The following is an 18,861-nucleotide window of genomic DNA, read 5'->3' as shown; positions in this document are numbered from 1 at the left end:
GAGTGGTGCATTTGCAAAGCCCTTAGGTGACAAGTTGCTTCGGCACAGAGGTTTCTCTTAAAAAACATTTAAGTAGCTGGCCGGGCACGGTGGCTCACACCTGTAATCCCAGCACTTTGGGAGGTCAAGGTGGGCAGATCACAAGGTCAAGAGATTGAGACTGTCCTGGCCAACATGGTGAAAACCTGTCTCTACTAAAAATACAAAAATTAACTGGGCGTGGTGGCACATGCCTGTAGTCCCAGCTCCTCAGGAGGCTGAGGCAGGAGATTCACTTGAACCCAGGAGGCGGAGGCTGCAGTGAGCTGAGATCATGCCACTGTACTCCAGCCTGGCAACAGAAAGAAACTCCATCAAAAACAAATACACACCCCATTTAAGTAGCTAAGTTGACTTTTGGTATTTCATGCTTCTTTTTGGTGGGGCTTGGAGGCATGAGCATGACTTGCTCTGTCGCCCAGGCTAGAGTGCCATGGCATGATCTCAACCTCCTGGGCTCAAGGGATCCTCCCACCTCTGTCCCTCAAGTAGCTGGGACTACAGGCATGTGCCACCACACCTGGCCAATTTTTGTATTCTTTGTAGAGGCAGGATTTCACCATGTTGCCCATGCTGATCTCGAACTCTTAGGCTCGGGGGATCTGCGCACCTCAGCCCTGCAAAGTGCTGGGATTACAGGTGTGAGCCACCATGCCTAGCCTTTCATGCTTCATAAGTAACAAGAAAATATGATAGAAGAAAGGTAGGATTATATAATATCAAAAAATGAATGGGCAGGCTGGCTATGACCAAGGCCAAAACAAAGTATGATATACCAGCTGACATTTATTATTCCTACCCAACCCTTACCCTATCACTCTTCAAGACATATGCCCAGATACACACAGAAAGCTAATAGCAAGTCACTTTGAGGAGTTTAATCATAACCCATCAACAGAAGAACCTACTGCACAGGCAACACCAGAATGAGTGTATTATTAGGGTTGCTAATCACTAAAATCTCAAGATCAGGTTTCTGGGCACATCTTGCTACATCTGCACGGGTCCCAGATGGTATGCAAACCAAGTTTGGAGCCTGATTCTTCATAACAGGCTGTTCCTGCAATATCACAAAGGTTGCAACAGAATTGTGCAACAAGAGCAAGAATACTCTGCATGCAGTCTCCTCCAGCACAGTCCTGCTCCTGACTCTGCAGGTCTGAAAAAAGGTTTTGGTCAACTTCTGGGTCCCAGAAACAAGGCTATTATTGCATAGAACACCTGAAGGTGCCTAGCTTTACTCCTTATAGAGAAGGACTAGTCATAATATACAACATACTTCCCCTTCCCCCAGAATTGATTGGGAAAGGGTACCTTGGAACTTTCTGGAGTGATGGCAGAACTCTAATATCTTGATGGGAAGAGTATGGGTTACATGGGTGTATACATTTGTTAAAACTTAGAGTTGTTTTAAGATTCATACATTTCACCATATATAAATTTTACCTAGAATAAAAGAACTACACACAAATAGGAACTCTAGATTCTAGGTTTATTTTCTGTAGTAGTATGGGCTAGCAATTTTGAAACTACTTCCTGTGTATTCTACACTTCAGCAAGTGAGTAAATATATCCAGGATAGGGCTGGGCGCAGTGGCTCACGCCTGTAATCCCAGCACTTTGGGAGGCCAAGGCGGGCGGATCACGAGGTCAGCAGTTAGAGACCAGCTTGAGCCAACAGAATGAAACCCTGTCTCTACTAAAAATACAACAAATTAGCCAGGCATGGCGGCAAGCGCCTGTAATCCCAGTTATTTGGGGAGCTGAGGCAGGAGAATCACTTGAACTTGGGAGGCAGATGGAGACTGTAGTGAGCCAAGATCGCAGGTTTCTCACTGTTGAAGGTAATCAGAAATACGGAAAACAAAAAAGTAGCATCACCAAAAGGGATATAATATATATAACTCCCGACATGAGGAGACAGCATCACTTCTTTGGTATTCCTACCAAAAATTCATAACCTGCATCGAATCATAGGGAAACATCAGACAAATCCACATTGAGGGAAATTCTACAAAAATAACTGGCAAAATATCAAAACACCAAAGAAAGACAAAGGAATATGAAGTAACTTTTCCAGATTGAAGGAAGCCAGAGACACGACAACTAAATGCAATGTTTGCCTGGTCTGGGAGGAAAAAACCTATAATGAACATTAACTGGTATAAACAACAACATTGAATACAGAGACTGTGGATTAGAAAATAGTATTGTGCAAACATTAATCTGCCTGAATTTGATAAGGGTAAAAGGGTATTGTGTTTAGGTAAGAGAATGTCTTTGTTCTTTGGAATTTACATTGAAGCATTCAGTTGTAAAGGATCACAATGTCTCCAACTTACTCTCAAAATTTCAAGAAAAAATGGGGGAGGGGAAGGGAAGGAGGAGGGTTTGGAGGAGGACAGCACACATGCATGGGGCAAAATGTTAACAATAGATGAATGTGGGTAAAGTGCATACTGGCGTTCCTTGTACTATTCTTGCAATGTTTCTATTAAGCTTAAAATTATATCAAATAGAAAGTTACCCAAAAATACTCTACTGCCAAAAAATATTTAGGTGAAAGTCTAACAATAACAAAGTAATTTAATGCACTACAGGAAAGTCTTCCAGGAATATTGATTTTAAAAATTGTACTTTTCCCTCTGGTAGTAATGCCACAATACTCTAGGTTAGCTTGGAATTCCTTTGTAGAAGTAAAGAGCAACTCATATAAACTTCAAATAAGGTCTTTTGAAATTTCATTGACAAATACCATCTGTTTAGAAAGTTCTGCAAGACAGTAAGTAGAAACTGGAATGAAAGTGACTCCTCACCACCCACCTCTCCCCACCATTCTTCAGTATTTTTCCCCAAGATGGAACAATTCACCTCCTTATGTGCCAACCTAAGATCAAATAGGATAAGAAATGATTTGTGGGTAAATGTTCCAACTTTTCTGCTTTAGAAGCAAAGCACTGTATTCTTCCCCACCTCAGGCTACACAGAAAGCTCTCGCTCGTGTGTACGCGTGCTCTCTCTCTCTCTCTATATATATATGTATGTATATAATGGTATTGCTTTGTTTTTAATAAATAAGGTAATGAACAAGTGTTTTACTATCCAGCAGAACTTATTCTACTTCCCCAATCTGTCTCTATTTGTGGTTAAATCAAGACACAAGCATGGCCTTGATCCTGGTGGGGAGGAGGAAACATACTGAAAACTACCAAAGGAAAAAATTACTTCATGAATGTCAAAGGATACATTTTAAAAAGTCATTTTTAGCCCCAAAGAATCTTTTGAAACAATAACAACTATGACATGACTCTGTATAAAATGTATTATGCTAAATATACATTAAGAAAAATTCACATACAAAGAAATGAAAATGTAATTGGATTTGTCATTTTAAAGTATTAATGTTGGGTTTGCAGATAATAGAGAATGACAATCTCCTAAGCGAATAAAGGTAGCCAAGTAAGTAAATGCTGCATTTCTACTGTAAGGAAATACGTGCACCAATGAAGCAACCTTTCCAGCACAAAAGAAATTTAATACCCAGACCACATGAAAAGTGATCGCTATGGGAATAGCACAGCTGTAAAAATCCAAGTCAGTTTGTATTAAATCGTCCAATATGTTTATGTAAAGCAGGACTCTCAGAATAATCACCAAGAGGAAATAATTTTGCTAACAAAAAAGTGATACCTGTATTTGATTTAAAGCTTACAATGTGTGAAAGGAAAATGCTAAGCTATTCTCTTTTAAAGTATATAAGGAATGCCCAGTTAGTTGGTATGCTTGTGATTCTTTTATAAACAGTATCTCAAAGGCTAATTTAATTAGAAATAGAACAAAAAAGAATGAGTGTTTGCATTTCACTTAGAGAACCCAATTATCTTTATTTCATTGACTAGCCAGACCAACATAAAGCTATAGAAAACCTTCTGGCACCTGTGCCAAATGATTTCAGTATGAAAATTAATACTGCCAAGTTATTTTGAGACCAGTTAGCTCAACCATTCAAAGAAAAAAAAAATCTACTCCACTAAAGATGTAGTATATAATCCTAAAACTTGCATTTCTGAAGATGGAGGTGCATGCAGACAGACATCCTTGAGGCCCTGGCTTGAACAGATATACCTTAAAGGAAACTATAGAAAGAATGGGCTCATGGGTAACTACTGACAAAGTCTAAGCCTGAAATCTCAACATAGGCACTTGGGATGCATAATAAAATGGGTTTAATTTACTTTGGAAGCAAAAAGAAAATAATTAGTCTAAATTTTTGAGCATCTAAATGTAACCAAATTTATCAACATTGCTTGTCAATTCTACATCCAATTTTTTAGAGAAACTGGTCAGGATTGTGCTGCCCATAAAATATAGCCCAAGTACAGTTTTCAAAGGAAGCTTGTCAACTCAGAATAGAGAAAAACGTCCCTAGAATTCTCTTTCTTCCACAGTGGCAGACGGATGAAGGCTACACAGAAAAATAGTCCCAAATTATAACTGAGAAGCCACAGTTGGGGATTAGTGGCCAACAACATTATTTTGTATAGCACTTCAACATGAAAATCTTTACTTATCAGCAATCATGAGCCTTAAAAGCCCAGGTCAAGTCACTGGGCATTAGAAGGCTGAAAGGGACACTTGAAAGGAAATCAGCTATCACATATAGTGAACATGTAAAAGTCACTCAGACAGTATCTGAAAGCCTATTAAAACATGAGATGCCATCACTGTAGTTTTGCAATATATCAGCCGTTTCCCATTATGATGGCTAACATACCGGCTCTATTTTTAGAGCTTCTGGAAAGATCAAAGCTGAAGGGGCCCTTTTAGTGGCTCCCCATCCAGACCCCTAATCTCTGTTTACTTTTACTTTGTAATTATGTGGATCTGCAGAAGACGCATAGCCAGGGCTGCCTCACTCTCAGAGTAATGCTTTAAAAAATTGCTCTGTGAGGGTCCCTGCTAGGAGGGAACCCTCTGGGGAGGAACAAAGAGCAGCAAAGTTCAAATTCAAGACAAAATTAGCATGATGTAAGTATTGATACAGAGTTGAAATATTCTAACTCGTCTCCCTACACATTTTCTCAGGCTGGTTTTAAACTACTGTGAGAATGAATATGGATCCATGAAAACCAAGTCCTTTCTGAGTGTTTAGACCCCACCCTTCCCCCACAAAAAGCTCTTAGTTGGTTTCAGTGGCTCTAGCTGGTGAGGCTGTGGTCAAAAGTTGATCGGCTCACTTTTAAAAACAAGTCCCTCCAACACAAAATGACTTACTTTGGAAGAACAAGCTGTACATTTGTCAAATGCCAGGCTGACAGGAAGGACGTTATCAAACCGTGACAGAAATCCTCGGATCTAAAAACAAAACAAAACAATTCACATCAAACACACAATGACCACATCTATGAAATGCATGTCTGGTTTCTGACAAGAAGTAGGAAATGATTAATATGGCGGTCCGGATAGAGATTATGAGCAAAATAAGTTCGAAATGAGTATTTTCCCTTGTAATCAGTTTGCAGAAGAACTACATTAGGTCCTTTATTCCATTAGGAGCCAGGGCTTACAAGCTTTTCAAATATTTCTGACCTAAAAACAAACTGACTGTAAAATACAAAATGCAAGCTGTAATATCTAAAGTATTAACAAACGTCTTCCAAAATGTAACAGGTCCACTGGTATACTCAACAATTAGCTCCCACGTGTGTTCCAGTGAATATGGGATAAATACACATTTCTACGACATGATTTTGGGTGGCCTGGGGACTGTGGAAGGCAGAAATGGCCCTAAGCATATATCCAGTAATTTGCTTAATTTGGAACAGATAGAGATAAAATGCAAAACATCATCAGATTTATGGAGAAACAGCACCACCTTGAGCATAAACTTCTGAACTACAACTCAGTTACATTTCCAGAGTATCAGCTATAATTAGGTTTCACAAACTATGATTGAAGTAATTTATTCAGAACATTATACCTCTATATACTATACTTACACCAAAGGGGGAGTTTTAAGCTGTTCTATATACCATAAAAATACGAATGGTAAAATCTCTGAAGTCTCCACAGGACTCAACATTTATAATAAACCAGACAACACAAATCTTATGAGTTAATTTATTTGACCTTTCAAATTCCCCATTTTATGTTGAAAAACCTCAGGCTCAGGAAGAGTGGCAACATGGCTCAGGTAAACAGTAAGTAATGGAGCCAAGACTCAAAAATGGACCTCCTGATGCAAACCTGGCCCAGGTCTGAGCTTCCCTCCCTCTCAGAATATCACAGCGTTTGTCTTCAACACTAGGTCTCCTCACAACTTTAACACTCACTTGAATGGAACAAAAAACCCAATCTACTGCCCTTTAGCCATCCTATTAACACCATGCTCTTTCCCTCAAACCCCCACACCCCCAAAAACAAACAAAAAACTTAACAAACTCTTTAAAGAAAAAGGCTTCTTCTGAGTTTTGGATAACTCCATCCTGATGTTCACACTGTAACAGTGTTAATTGTTTGCACATACTTATCTCAGGAAAAAATCTAACCTGGAAAAAAATGCCTATGGTATTTTTTTTTTTTTTTTTTTTTTTTTTTTCTGAGATGGAGTCTCGCTCTGTCGCCCAGGCTGGAGTGCAGTGGCGTGATCTCAGCTCACTGCAATCTCTGCCTCCCAGGTTCAAGTGATTCTCCTGCCTCAGCCTCCCAAGGAGCTGGGGTTACAGGTGCGTACCACCACACCCAGTTATTCTGTATTTTTAGTAGCGATGGGGGTTTTGCCATGTTGTCCATGGCAGGTCCAAACTCCTGACCTCAGGTGATCAGCCCACTTTGGCCTCCCAAAGTGCTGGGAGTACAGATGTGAGCCACTGTGCCCCGCCCGATTTTTAAATGTCCTTATCAATATGCTATGTGTTTTTTAATGCAATCCAAGATCAAGTGTTTGATAGAAATGATAAATTTGGGCCAGGCGGTGGCTCATGCCTGTAACCCCAGCACTTTGGGAGGCCGAGGCAGGCAGGTCACCTGGGGCCAGGAGTTCAAGACCAACCTGGATAACATGGCAAAACCCCATCTCTACTAAAAATACAAAAAAACTTCACTGGGTGTGGTAGTGGGCGCCCGTAATTCCAGCTACTCGAGAGGCTGTGGCAGGAGAATCACTTGAACCCGGAAGGCGGAGGTTGCAGTGAGCTGAACTGAGATCATGCCATTGCACTCCAGCCTGAGTGACAGCGAGACTCCATCTCAAAAAAAAAAAAAAAAAAAAAGAAATTTGGTAACTGGTATAAGTTAGATAGCCTCATTATAAACATATGAAAATACGACAACCTTTTAGTTCCTAATATCTCAGGAATGTGGTAACCATTTCATAATCCATGGCTTGAGCCATAATCAGGGTCGTAAGTTTGCTATTCAGGACACCAAAACAGGAGACATCAAAATAGCAGAAAAGAGTTTCATAGCAAGTCACAAATGGGAATGCTGAAATTTTCATGAGCTCTGGAAGTTACAGGCTTGAGAATACTTACGGTGAGTCTCCTCTATACCCCAATTACTTTTATATTAAGTTTACTTAGAAAAGAACTTTATCATATTTAGCATATTTTTCCATTAAAGTTATTTAACATGGCCGACATGTCATGTGTCGACGGACACATGTTTCATGGAAAGGTTTCTGCACGCTGTTTTCTCTAATACGGTTTTCATCCAACTTTCTTTATGTTGCACAAATACTGGTAATTTTCTCTGATACTGTCTTACCATTGGAGGTGAGCAGGTAAAGCTGAGGGACAGGAGAAAGTACATCCAGTTGGGGTAGAAAGGAAGAGAGGAAACAGAGAAGGGAAGAGAAAAATAACAACAACAACACCGGTGGCGAGGAATAGAACAAAAAGGAGATGCCGTGCACGGGATTGGTTGAGTGAGGGTCCAAACACCACTGTTCAGCAGCCCCAGATAGTTCTTTACTAGGAAACAGATTTATTTTCCCAGAAAATGAAGTAGAATAATATTTGTGTGAGGACTTTCAAATTCACCAAGTTGGTATCAGAAGGCCCAGAATTTAACCAAAATAATTCCAGTTTTAGATAATTTAGGACAGGAACCCTTTCTTCTCAAGCTGATGGCAAGAGACTCCTAAGGGGGTACTTCCACAGGTGGGCTCCCTCCCTTCTAGCTAATGCAAAGGCTGAGCTGTCAATTTTCCTAATACACAACTCTTGAGGCCTATCATTTTTTACCCACTCCCTATAGCTGACAAAATAAGACAGAATTCCTTGCACTCCAAGGTCCCTCTGCTCTGGGCACAGCTCACCTTTCCAATTAAATTCTGGATTGAATTTTTCACAAACTCTGTATAACTGCTAAGCTGAACTACAACTTCCCTCCTGAAGATATTCTTGATTTCCTGAGCTTGCCTCATGCTGAATTCTGTGACTCAAAACTCTTCCTTTTGGTGACAGCTACATATCTAAGTGTTCACCTTCCTTAAAAACCACTCAGCTCAAACACACCTCGTTCACAAATTCTCAATCTACCACCCAACCTAGAAATAATATTTCTACCCTCTGAAATCCTTCTTTTGATCTTCATGCCCAAAATGCTTTGAGGAATAGTTTTGGGAGTTTAAAATTCGTAACAGGCTTGAGATATAATTCACATACCATAAAATTCAACTTTTAAACTGTACAGCTCAGTGGTTTTTAGCATACGAACAGTTTTGCAACCATCATCACTATCTAATTTCAGAACATTTTCATCACCCCCAAAAGAAACCCAGCAATTAGTCCTCTTTCTCCCCTCTTCTCAGACACTGGCAACCACTAATCTACTTTGTTTCTCTTGTTTTATCTATTCTGCTTATTTACTATAAATGAAACCACAAATGACTGGCTTCACTTAGCATATTTTCATCCACATTGTATCATATGTCAGTATTTCATTCCTCTTTACTGCCAAATAATATTCAATTGTGTCACTATACCACATTTATTTAGCAATTCATCAGTAGATGTGCATTTCTCTTGGGAATATACGTAGGCGCAGAATTACTGGGTCATATGACTGTTTAACATTTTGAGGAACTGCCAACTTGTTTTCCAAAGTGACCACATCATATTAAAATCTTGGCCGGGCGTAGTGGCTCACACCTGAATCCCAGCACTTTAGGAAGCTGAGGCAACCGGATCACAAGGTCAGGAGTTCGAGACCAGCCTGGCAAACATGGTGAAACCCCATCTCTAGTAAAAATACAAAAATTAGCCGGGTGTTGTGGTACGTGCCCGTAATCCCAGCTACTCGGGAGGCGGAGGCAGGAGAATTGCTTGAACCCGGGAGGCAGAGGTTGCAGTGAGCCGTGATAACGCCATTGCACTCCAGCCTGGATGACAGAGCAAGACTCCATCTTGGGAGCAGGGGGGAAAAAAATCTCACCAGCCAAGTGTGAGGGCTCCAATTTCTTCACTTCCTTGTCAACATTTGTTATTATCTCTTGTAGATTATAGCCATCCTAGTGAGTATGAAACAGCATCTAACTATGGTTTTGACTTGCATTTCTCTAATGACTGGTAATGTCAAGCATCTTTCCATGTGCTTCTTGACCATTTGTGTATCTTCTTTGGAGAAATGTCTATTCAAATCATTTGCCAAGTTTTAAATGTTTTTTAAATTGCTGAATTGTAAGTTTGTTACATATTCTGCATAAAAGTTTCTTACCAAATATATCATCTGCAAAAATATTCTCCCATTCTGTTTTTTTTTTGTTCATTTGTTTGATACAGCATCTTGCCCTGTTCTCCAAGCTGGAGTGCAGCAGTGTGATCTCGGCTCACTCTAGCCTTGAACTCCCGAGCTCAAGTGATCCTCAGCCTCTCCAGTAGCTGGGACTACAGGCACACACCACCACACTCAGCTAATTCTTTTGATTTTTTTTTTTTTTTTTTTTTTTTTTTTAAGAGACATGAAGTCTCGCTATGTTGCCCATGCTGGTCTTGGACTCAGGGCTCAAGCGATCCTCCCACCTTGGCCTCCCAAAGCATTAGGATTTCAGGCATGAGCCACCATGCCCAGCCTTTTTTTTTTTTTTTTCCTCTCTTGAAGCACAACAGTTTATTTTAGTGAAGTCCTACTTACCATTTTTTCTTACATTGCTTGGTCTTTTGGCATCTTATATAAGAAACCATTGTCTAACCCAAGGTCATAAAAATTTATGATATTTTCTTCTACAAATTTTTACAGTTTTAGCTCTCACACTATGTCTATGATCTATTTTGAGTTAATTTTTTAATATGGTATGAAATAAAGGTCTAAATTCATTCTTTTGCATGTGGAATCCTGTTGTCTCCATACTATTTGTTGAAAACAGTATTCTTTCCCAATTAAACTGTACTGGTTGGCCATGAAGGGTTTATTTCTGGACTCTCGACTCTTTCCGTTTATCTATATATCTATCTCTATGTGAGTACTTAACTATCTTGATTACAGTAGATTTGTACTAAGTTTGAAACTGGAAAGTATGAGTCCTCCAACTTTGTTCTTCATGTCCAGGATTGTTTTGGCTACTCTGGGTCCCTTGCATTTCCACATGAATTTTAGGATCAGTCTGAATACTATAATTACTTTAAGAAACGTTTTTATCTTTCTTTCTTTTAGAGGACAAGACACAGGCTGAGCTACTTGTATTTACTCATAGCACAGCGATTTATCCATAAGACAATAAATTATGAAATGAATAAACAAGTAAACAAAAACAACCCAAGGCCTACAAAATTATTCAAATCTGGACTATACAGAGAAAACAGGTCCCACACAAACCACAAGAAAAACTCTGACTTGCCACAATTCATATGCTCTGCATTGCATTCCCTCAATCTTATAAGAACTGCATAAAATTTAAAGAGCAGAGGTTGCTACTTAAAATTAGCACCTTACTTACATATGCATAGAAATCCCGCAGCAATCTGAAATCCAAGTACCTTATGCAAATAAATATATACATACCTGTTGAGAGAGGCCAGGCCCCAACTCCCAAATAAGTTAAAAAGATTTGTCCCTTGCTTGGGTGGAGAAAAATTCACCATGACCTTCCTACTTAGAAGTGTGCAAAGTCTATAAAGCAAAGCATTGCTCAGCATTTTTCTAAACTTGCCTCATCAGAAGAAGCCTCTGGAACTTGATTCAAAAGGTCTGGGGAAAGGCCTGAGAATCTGCAGATTTAACAAGAGCTCCAGGTGGTTCCCATCAGGCAAGCAAGGGAAACAGGATGCTTTGTTACTAACCTTAGTTACACCCTCCTGTGGTTTGCTCTGTACCACTCAGCATCACCTGTTAGCTGTAAATATGTCATGGGATTATGGGTTGTTTTGTTTGCTTGTTTTCTGTCATGTCAGAAAACGGATGGAAGCACTTAGCAAGCCTCTAATTCTTTGTGCATTTTCTAAAAATAGCACCACCACACCACCTAATTTAGCTCATGTTAATGAACATTTAAATTAAAAGGCTCTATAAAGTGATATCAAAGGTATTTTTCCATCCACACAGGGAACTAAAGCCCCCGCTCAAAGGAAATTTTTGACCTTTTGGATTTAGTCATAACGTGGAGGAAGTCTCACACAGCTTACTCTCAACTCTTGTTCTACTCCTATTTGTTGTCAGTTTCTCCTTATAGTTGGGTAAGCATTAAACTGCTTTTCAAAAAAAAAAAAAGTTAACTCTTCCTGTAATAAAAACGATAAGCACATGACAGAAAACAAGCAAATAAAACAATAACCCATACTCCCATGACATATTTACTTCCATTTTCCTATTTTAAAAAAATTATCTAAACTTTTAACTTTATTTTAAACAGCCTCCCCTGAATATTGTTTTCTCATTCCCCCCTCCCCACAAGGGGAAAACACTGCCAGTTTCACACACACACACACACCTACCCCTTACCTACAACTTTGTAGCTAGTAAGAGGGATTCCTCAGAGTGGCCAAACCTTGCCTTCCTCTGCACATTTTAAGATTTCCATTATAATTTTTTTCCTTAGCACAGAAAAATATACAGAAAAAAAATTAAAACGGTCCATATAGAAATTGGATTGGCGGTTGCCTGAGGCTGAGGGTGGGGAGATGAACTGGGAGAAGGCACAAAGGAACTTTTTGGGGTGACAGAAAAATTCTGTATCTCATTTGTGGAAGTGGTAGTTATATGAGTGTATACACTTGTCAAATCATATTAAAGTGGGTTCATTTTACTATATATGTTATGTCTTGAAAAAGGTGATTTTAAAAAATGGCTTATAATCTTAATTTTTCAAAACAGTGCAGAAAGGTACAAAATGAAAACCCTAAGTCCCTGTTACCTCCATTACCTCTCCCTGCAAAATAATCACCAACATTAGTGCTCCGTAGAAACGTCTAGAAAAAAAAAAACGTATGCCTAAACTAGCTCTACAATATTTGTATCTTTGCTACTCCCTGAATATTAAAAAACCCACCTGGGAATTACAGAGCTTAGAAGAAGCCCAATTACCTGTGGTTTCTTGGCTCTAGTCCCACTCATCACCCCCAGGCCCAAAAGGGCCACACGCTTTGAGTGGAAATCCCTGTTGTCAGATGTGGGGCACCAGGTTGTAGCTGAGCTTGGCTCACAGGGCCTTAGGAGAAAGGACACACTGTCCTCACCGTGGGGAACGAAAACACAGCAGACAGGATGCAAAAAGCATCAGAATAGGGCCTTTATATGGTCGTTTGGCCTCACTCCCGGGCTGTTCCCAGCTGGACAGCGTGTGGTCTGGCAGGAATTCATTAGGCACACCTGTGCTTATCTAATTAGCTTCCAAAGGCTCTCAGGCAGGAACACCTGTTGGGGCTGGAGATGTGCACTGGGGACAAGGTGTCAAGGGTCCTTTTAGAAACACAACTAGTGTTGGTGGAAGCACAAAATTCAAAAAGCAGGATTTGGTCTGCTGCCTTAAGAAGTTAAGTACTCTGCCCCAGGTGATGCCATCAAGAAGCCATTTTTTCATGGACAGAAGCAGTGGTCCTCAAATGCCTAATGTCCCTGGAGGTTTTCGCTCAGTAGCTCTGGGATGGGCTGGGAAATGCGTATTTTGAAATGGCTCCTCTGGCGATTCCGATTGAAAGTCAGGTATGGGAATCCCTGGATTAGGCTGTCTTCTGATTTAAGACCAAATGACTCAAATTCTATTCCCAGAGCCACTTGTATCAACTCATCTATTCTCCACCCAGCAACCAAATCTAATCATATCACGCCTCAGCGTTCAGTGGCCTCCCAGTGCCCCTGGGTTGAAGGTCCAAGCATTTCCAATGGCCTCTGCATTCCTGCCTTCTCTGCTGTGCCCCTTCTACTTGCTGTCTCACAGGTAAACTGGCCTTTCCCTTCCTCAAACTCTCTGAGCACCTTTCCCAGCCACCATTTCTGCCTCTTCTATATCCCCCCGCTAAAGCACTTACTTCTCTCCCTTTTCCCTTTCAAATAAACAACTGTTCCCTCCTAACCCTAGAAGCCAGGCAGAAAGGCATGTCCTGGAACAATGTGGAAAATGATACCCCAGAGAATGAAGGGAGGACAGCACTAAAATTTACTGAATTCCATGCCTGTGTTCAGGGCTCCTGGGTGTTTTCATACACTGCATCCAATTTTGGCCTCACTACCATCCTGTGACCTTCCTCCGATCTCCAAATAGGAACACAGGAGGCTCAGGGAAGTGATATGGCTTGCCCAACGGTCCACAGCTACCAAGTGGTAAAGCCAGGAATCTGAATTTTGTTCTTTCTGGCTCTAAAGCCTGGGGAACAAAGTTGAAAAGCAAAGAGGTAGAAAGGAAGAAAGAGGCTAGAGGAATTTAAAATAAAAAAATACTCCCAAACAAAAACTCAACGCCTAGATGGCTTAACACCTATCAGGTGGATTCAGTTATCTTTAGTCAATTATGCCCAGTTGGCCACAAAATAAATATAGATCAGGAATAGAAAGGGTCCTCTTTCTTTCTGGGCCACCCACCCCTGGTGGTGTTTTCACCTAAGCTGAGTAAAATTAGCTTCAGACCCAGGCCTCGACGGGAGGCTAAGATCCAATGCCCAGAAACAAACAGCCATTCTGAGAAAGCACAGTTGCAGCCACAACTGGAACCTGCTGCTTTAACTTCACACTAGCTTCCAGCAGGCCTGGCAATATTTCTAAAGCTTGGAGTTTGCATAAATAAAAACTAACTCCAAACTCCAAATCGATCTTGGATGTTGAAAAGAGTCTTAATCAAGTTCAATGCCAAAATGGAGAGTGTAGCAATTGCAAAACCCTAAGCACACCAGAATGGTCTTTATTTCAGCTAAGAGCTTCAGCTCTCACCACTGACCCACCTCTCACTATTAAACTAGAGTCACCAAGGGGGCAGAAAAACCAAGCTGGACATAAGCCAGTGTTTTCTTAGAAAAGCACCGCAGAATGGAGCAAATCTTCCCAACCACTCCCTCTCTACTCATTGCTTTCAGAGCTTTATGAGAGTCTTCATAAATTCCTTTTTAGGAGAGTAGATAAGTTTCCCTTTTAATTAAAAGTGAAAGATGAAACCAATATTTACAAGTGTCTCTTATGTGCCCAGAACTGTGCTAATGCTTAGTACATGTGACTTAATCCATCCATGAATTCCAGGAGCTTATGATATTATCCTCATTTTACAGATATAAAACATGAGGTTCAGAGAAGATATGTAACGTGCCCAAGGTCACACAGGCGCAAGTGCTGAGAGCTGCCTCAAATGGTTTTGTAAAATGAGATAGTGAATGTGAAATTAAGAGACAAAGCTGGGGTTCTAATCGGATCTGTATGATCACAAAGTCTTTAGGATGCCTTCCTAAACAGGCACCTCCTAAACAGGACAGCCTTATCCAGCGGGTAAAACTCATGGGGCAAAGTGACATCCTTCAACCTATAAAGTTAGGCCCAACTCCTCTTGGGACAAGAGATGCAAACTGAGATGCTTCTGAATGCTGACATTATAATTTATCCTCCAGGGAAACAGCAATCTTGATTCTGCTTCTGAAACCTCACAGAGGAAACTCAGACACTGTTAGACCTATACCCAGATCCTTCCTTGTATTCAGAGGCCTCCCCACTGGAACCAGACTCTACTGCATCCAAATGACTTGGGATACATCCATCACCTTAGATTACCCCAAACACAAATGGAACTCAACACTGGGTGGATCTTGTACCAGTTACTTAACTTCTCTGAACTTCATAGTGCTTGGCACTTGGCAGAGTCAGATTACCTGGTGAGGGGATGGCTGGATGGAAGGAAGGAGATAAGATGAATGGGTCACAAACCATAACACTTGATACAGTGAAACATGAGGCTTGCCCATTTTTTCTGCTATATCCATCATCATCAACCAGAGAGGTATAGAACCAGAGGGGAAAGGAGGCTCCTCTCCTGGGCTACATCTCAGGAAATACGTTCTTATTGCTTGTCTGCTAAGATTTCCCTCCTCAGCAGTCCATCAGTCCATGTCCCTAGGAGCACAGAGATAAGTATTTCTGAACACAGTAAAGACATTTTTTCAAAATCAAAAGGCCTGAAGATTTGGGGGGCACAGCCTGTGCAGAAAGGGCAAATATCCCGAGATATGGCTTGAGATCCCAGCTCCACCTCAGCATGTGAATCAATTAGAATTTTCCCAGGCTAGATCCCTCCCAAGGTCCTGCCCTCGTTTTGGCTTTGTATTACCTTTCTGAAGCTAAAAGAATTCATGAAGCTGAGAAAACCCTGGGGTTGGCAATTTCAAGCTCAGAAGAATGGCATACACATTCAGGGCCTTTTTTTTTTATTAGTACTTTAGAACCAAGAGTTCATTCACCTAAAGACAAAAGATGTGCACTGCTTGGTCCACAAGTGGGATAAAGCAGGAGTGCCCCATCAATTACCTTGGTGTTTGGACAACTGTTGTAGCGTCACCTTGATTCCTTTTTTTTTGAGATAGGAACCCCCTCTGTTACCCAGGCTGGAAGGCAGTAGTGTGATCCTGGCTCACTGCAGCCTCAAACTCCCACAGGTGCGTGCCACCATACCTGGCTAATTTTTTGTAGAGACAGGGTCTCTCTATGTTACTCAGGCTGGTTTTGAACCCCTGGGCTCAAGCAATTCTCCCACCTCAGCCTCCCAAAGTGCTGGGATTACAGGAGTGACCCACTGTGCCTAGCCTCGTCACCTCGTTACATTCTATGAGGATGTACAGCCAAAGAATTAGCAGGCCAACAGGCTGTTAATTTCTGTCACATCCAGGATCTCTCGCCAGCCAGCAAACCAACTTCCTGGAGATATCAAGAGTGGCCTGTACGGCCGGGCGCGGTGGCTCAAGCCTGTAATCCCAGCACTTTGGGAGGCCGAGACGGGCGGATCACGAGGTCAGGAGATTGAGACCATCCTGGCGAACACGGTGAAACCCCGTCTCTACTAAAAATACAAAAACTAGCCGGGCGACGTGGCGGGCGCCTGTAGTCCCAGCTACTCGGGAGGCTGAGGCAGGAGAATGGTGTAAACCCGGGAGGCGGAGCTTGCAGTGAGCTGAGATCCGGCCACTGCACTCCAGCCTGGGCGACAGAGCGAGACTCCGCCTCAAAAAAAAAAAAGAGTGGCCTGTACATTTTATAAATCCTGAACTGTGCCTCGTACCAAAGAAGCAGATAAAGGATCTGGCCTTGCAGAGCTCAGCCACCAGCCAGGAAAAATCAGTCTTTCTTTCCTTCTTTCTTCTTCTTTTCTTTTCTTTTTTTTTTAAGTAAAAGAACACTGTTGATGGGAAGCAGAAAGAACAACACTACTATGCTAAGATTTATAATGAAAAAGTTCCCTCTACAAAAAAACAACAGATTCCAAATATAATACAACAGATTATACTATATAATTTCATTTACAGAAGTTCAAAATCAGACAAACATCTCCCACGGTGTTGATAATCAACGGGTGCTTACCTCTCTATAGGAAGGAGGCAATAATAATCCGAAGAGGCATGAGGGGGGGCACTGAAGGTGCTTGATAGTTACTTTGTTCTGATCTGTGTGCTGGGTATAAGACTGTTCATTTTGTGATCATTCATCACATTACCACTTAATGATGTGTGTGATAATCTATATCTATTCCACACATCAACAAAATGATTTTTTGAAAAATCATTCTTTTTATAGACAGACATTAGCTTATACTTATTGCTGCCTGCTTGCAGAATCGAATCCACATACGTTGTGCCAGAGACTTAAAAAAAAAAAAAAAAAACCCATAAGCCTTTTGCTCACCTGAAATGGTTTTTTATGGTTTTCAAATTCAGTAAGAGGTTTCTTCAGGCAGAATTTCAGGGCCTAATCAGGCCTTTTTTTTTTTTTTGGCACTTGGCCAATCTTTGGATGGGCCAAATTCTGCCTGTGGACCCAGAGACAGAACAACTAAGTAATCCTCAGGCCTCCTAGATCTGACACAGAGGAGAGCAGAGACCCAGAGAGCACAGGAAAAGTTAAGGAACTGTCTCCAAATTACACAATGAGTTGCTGGTGGGGGGCCTCGTGATTCTCAGTCCAAGGACTATCACTTTTCTACTACATCTCTTCCACAGGGGCCAATTAATAAAACTTCTCTGGGGAACTGAGAAAAATGAGCCCAGTAAACCTCACTGGTCATTCTTTGCATACAAAGTACACAAAGGAGTTTACCAAGTTCCTCTCCAACAGGAAATCATTTGTCTCTAAGAGCCAGGAAGAGGAGGAGGGAAATGCTGAGTTTGCAACAGGGCATTGCAACACAGCCCAGTGTTTTTGTGGAAACGATGTTCCCCTAATCAAAACACGGTTGCATAAATGGACTCACTCCACTTAGGAAAAAAAAAAGTTGTTTAAAGCCTATAAATGGGGACCACACAACCCTGATTAATTTTTAAAGTTCTTTCTCCACTTTCTTTTTTAGCAAGTAGCTAAAAATAAAGGCTTGAAACTTGAAATAATGTAAGCAAGTAATCACTCACACACACACACACACACACACACACACACACACTGGGCTTTTCCCATATATGGCTGCGTTATTCTTCAGTCTTTGAAAAGGGCAAATGAAGAGATGGCCAACAACCAAAATAATCCTTCAGACATTTGAAAACGAGGAGAAAGAACTAGAAGAGTTGGTGAATGACAAACAATTGTGAGGCTCAATGGGGATAAATAACACTGAGAGGGATTAGTTGCCATAGCACTTTAAAAACATGGGCACATGCATTTTGACACTGGGCCCCTTCTATAAAGAGACTGTTTTGCCCTCTGGCCTCAGCACTGAGAAAACTACAACTGCAGTAATTTAACATAAAGGAGTTAAAGAAGGAAACCAGTACAGGGGCATGACTGAAAATTTAATTAAGGCCCTTCTCAGTATAAAGTCTGTAAAGGAGATGAGGGCACATCTCAAGGTCAGAAGAAGGGGGAGACTTGGGAAAGATTCAAATGAGATGTGAGAGCATAAATGGCAGAGGTCGGCTCTGGAGGTCAGCTTCCTTATGATAGATGGTTATTACTGTGTCTTTTGGGTCCTACGTGAAATGTCTCTGTAGAGAAGATTAACGCATGTCCAAAAAAAAAAATGCCACTGTGTGTGGGGGACGGTGGATGGGGGACACATTTTCAGAGTGTTTTGTGGTTTTCAAGGCCATGTCATATGTAATCCTGGACACAAAGTAAAGCACCTGCTTTTCTTGATGTGGAAACTGAGGCTCTGGGAGGCTAAGTGAACTCTACAAGTTCCTTTTTTTTTTTTTTTTTTTTTTTAGATGGAGTCTC

At 41.1% G+C, this 18,861-nt stretch overlaps 1 protein-coding gene and 1 long non-coding RNA gene across 12 annotated transcripts in view; both read right to left on the bottom strand.

Annotated features, from left to right (window-relative positions):
* ATG7 (autophagy related 7) overlaps positions 1-18,861 on the bottom strand; it is a 273,593-nt gene that overhangs the window by 165,089 nt on the left and 89,643 nt on the right. For all 11 annotated transcript variants that reach the window (XM_033210683.1, XM_033210689.1, XM_033210692.1 and 8 more), the window contains one exon: positions 5,314-5,394. In XM_033210683.1, the coding sequence (XP_033066574.1) occupies positions 5,314-5,394 (81 nt within the window). The remainder of the gene's footprint in view (positions 1-5,313; positions 5,395-18,861) is intronic.
* LOC117083259 lies at positions 16,815-18,836 on the bottom strand. Its single transcript, XR_004437019.1, has 2 exons — positions 17,341-18,836; positions 16,815-17,109 (listed from the first exon to the last, which is right to left on the bottom strand). It is a non-coding gene; the product is annotated as an uncharacterized LOC117083259 (long non-coding RNA).

Source organism: Trachypithecus francoisi, unplaced genomic scaffold (genome assembly GCF_009764315.1).
Source record: "Trachypithecus francoisi isolate TF-2019V2 unplaced genomic scaffold, Tfra_2.0 Lachesis_group0, whole genome shotgun sequence".
Taxonomy (NCBI): Eukaryota; Metazoa; Chordata; class Mammalia; order Primates; family Cercopithecidae; genus Trachypithecus; species Trachypithecus francoisi.
The sequence above is the reverse complement of the archived record's forward strand: the minus strand, read 5'-3'. Positions and strand labels throughout refer to the sequence as shown.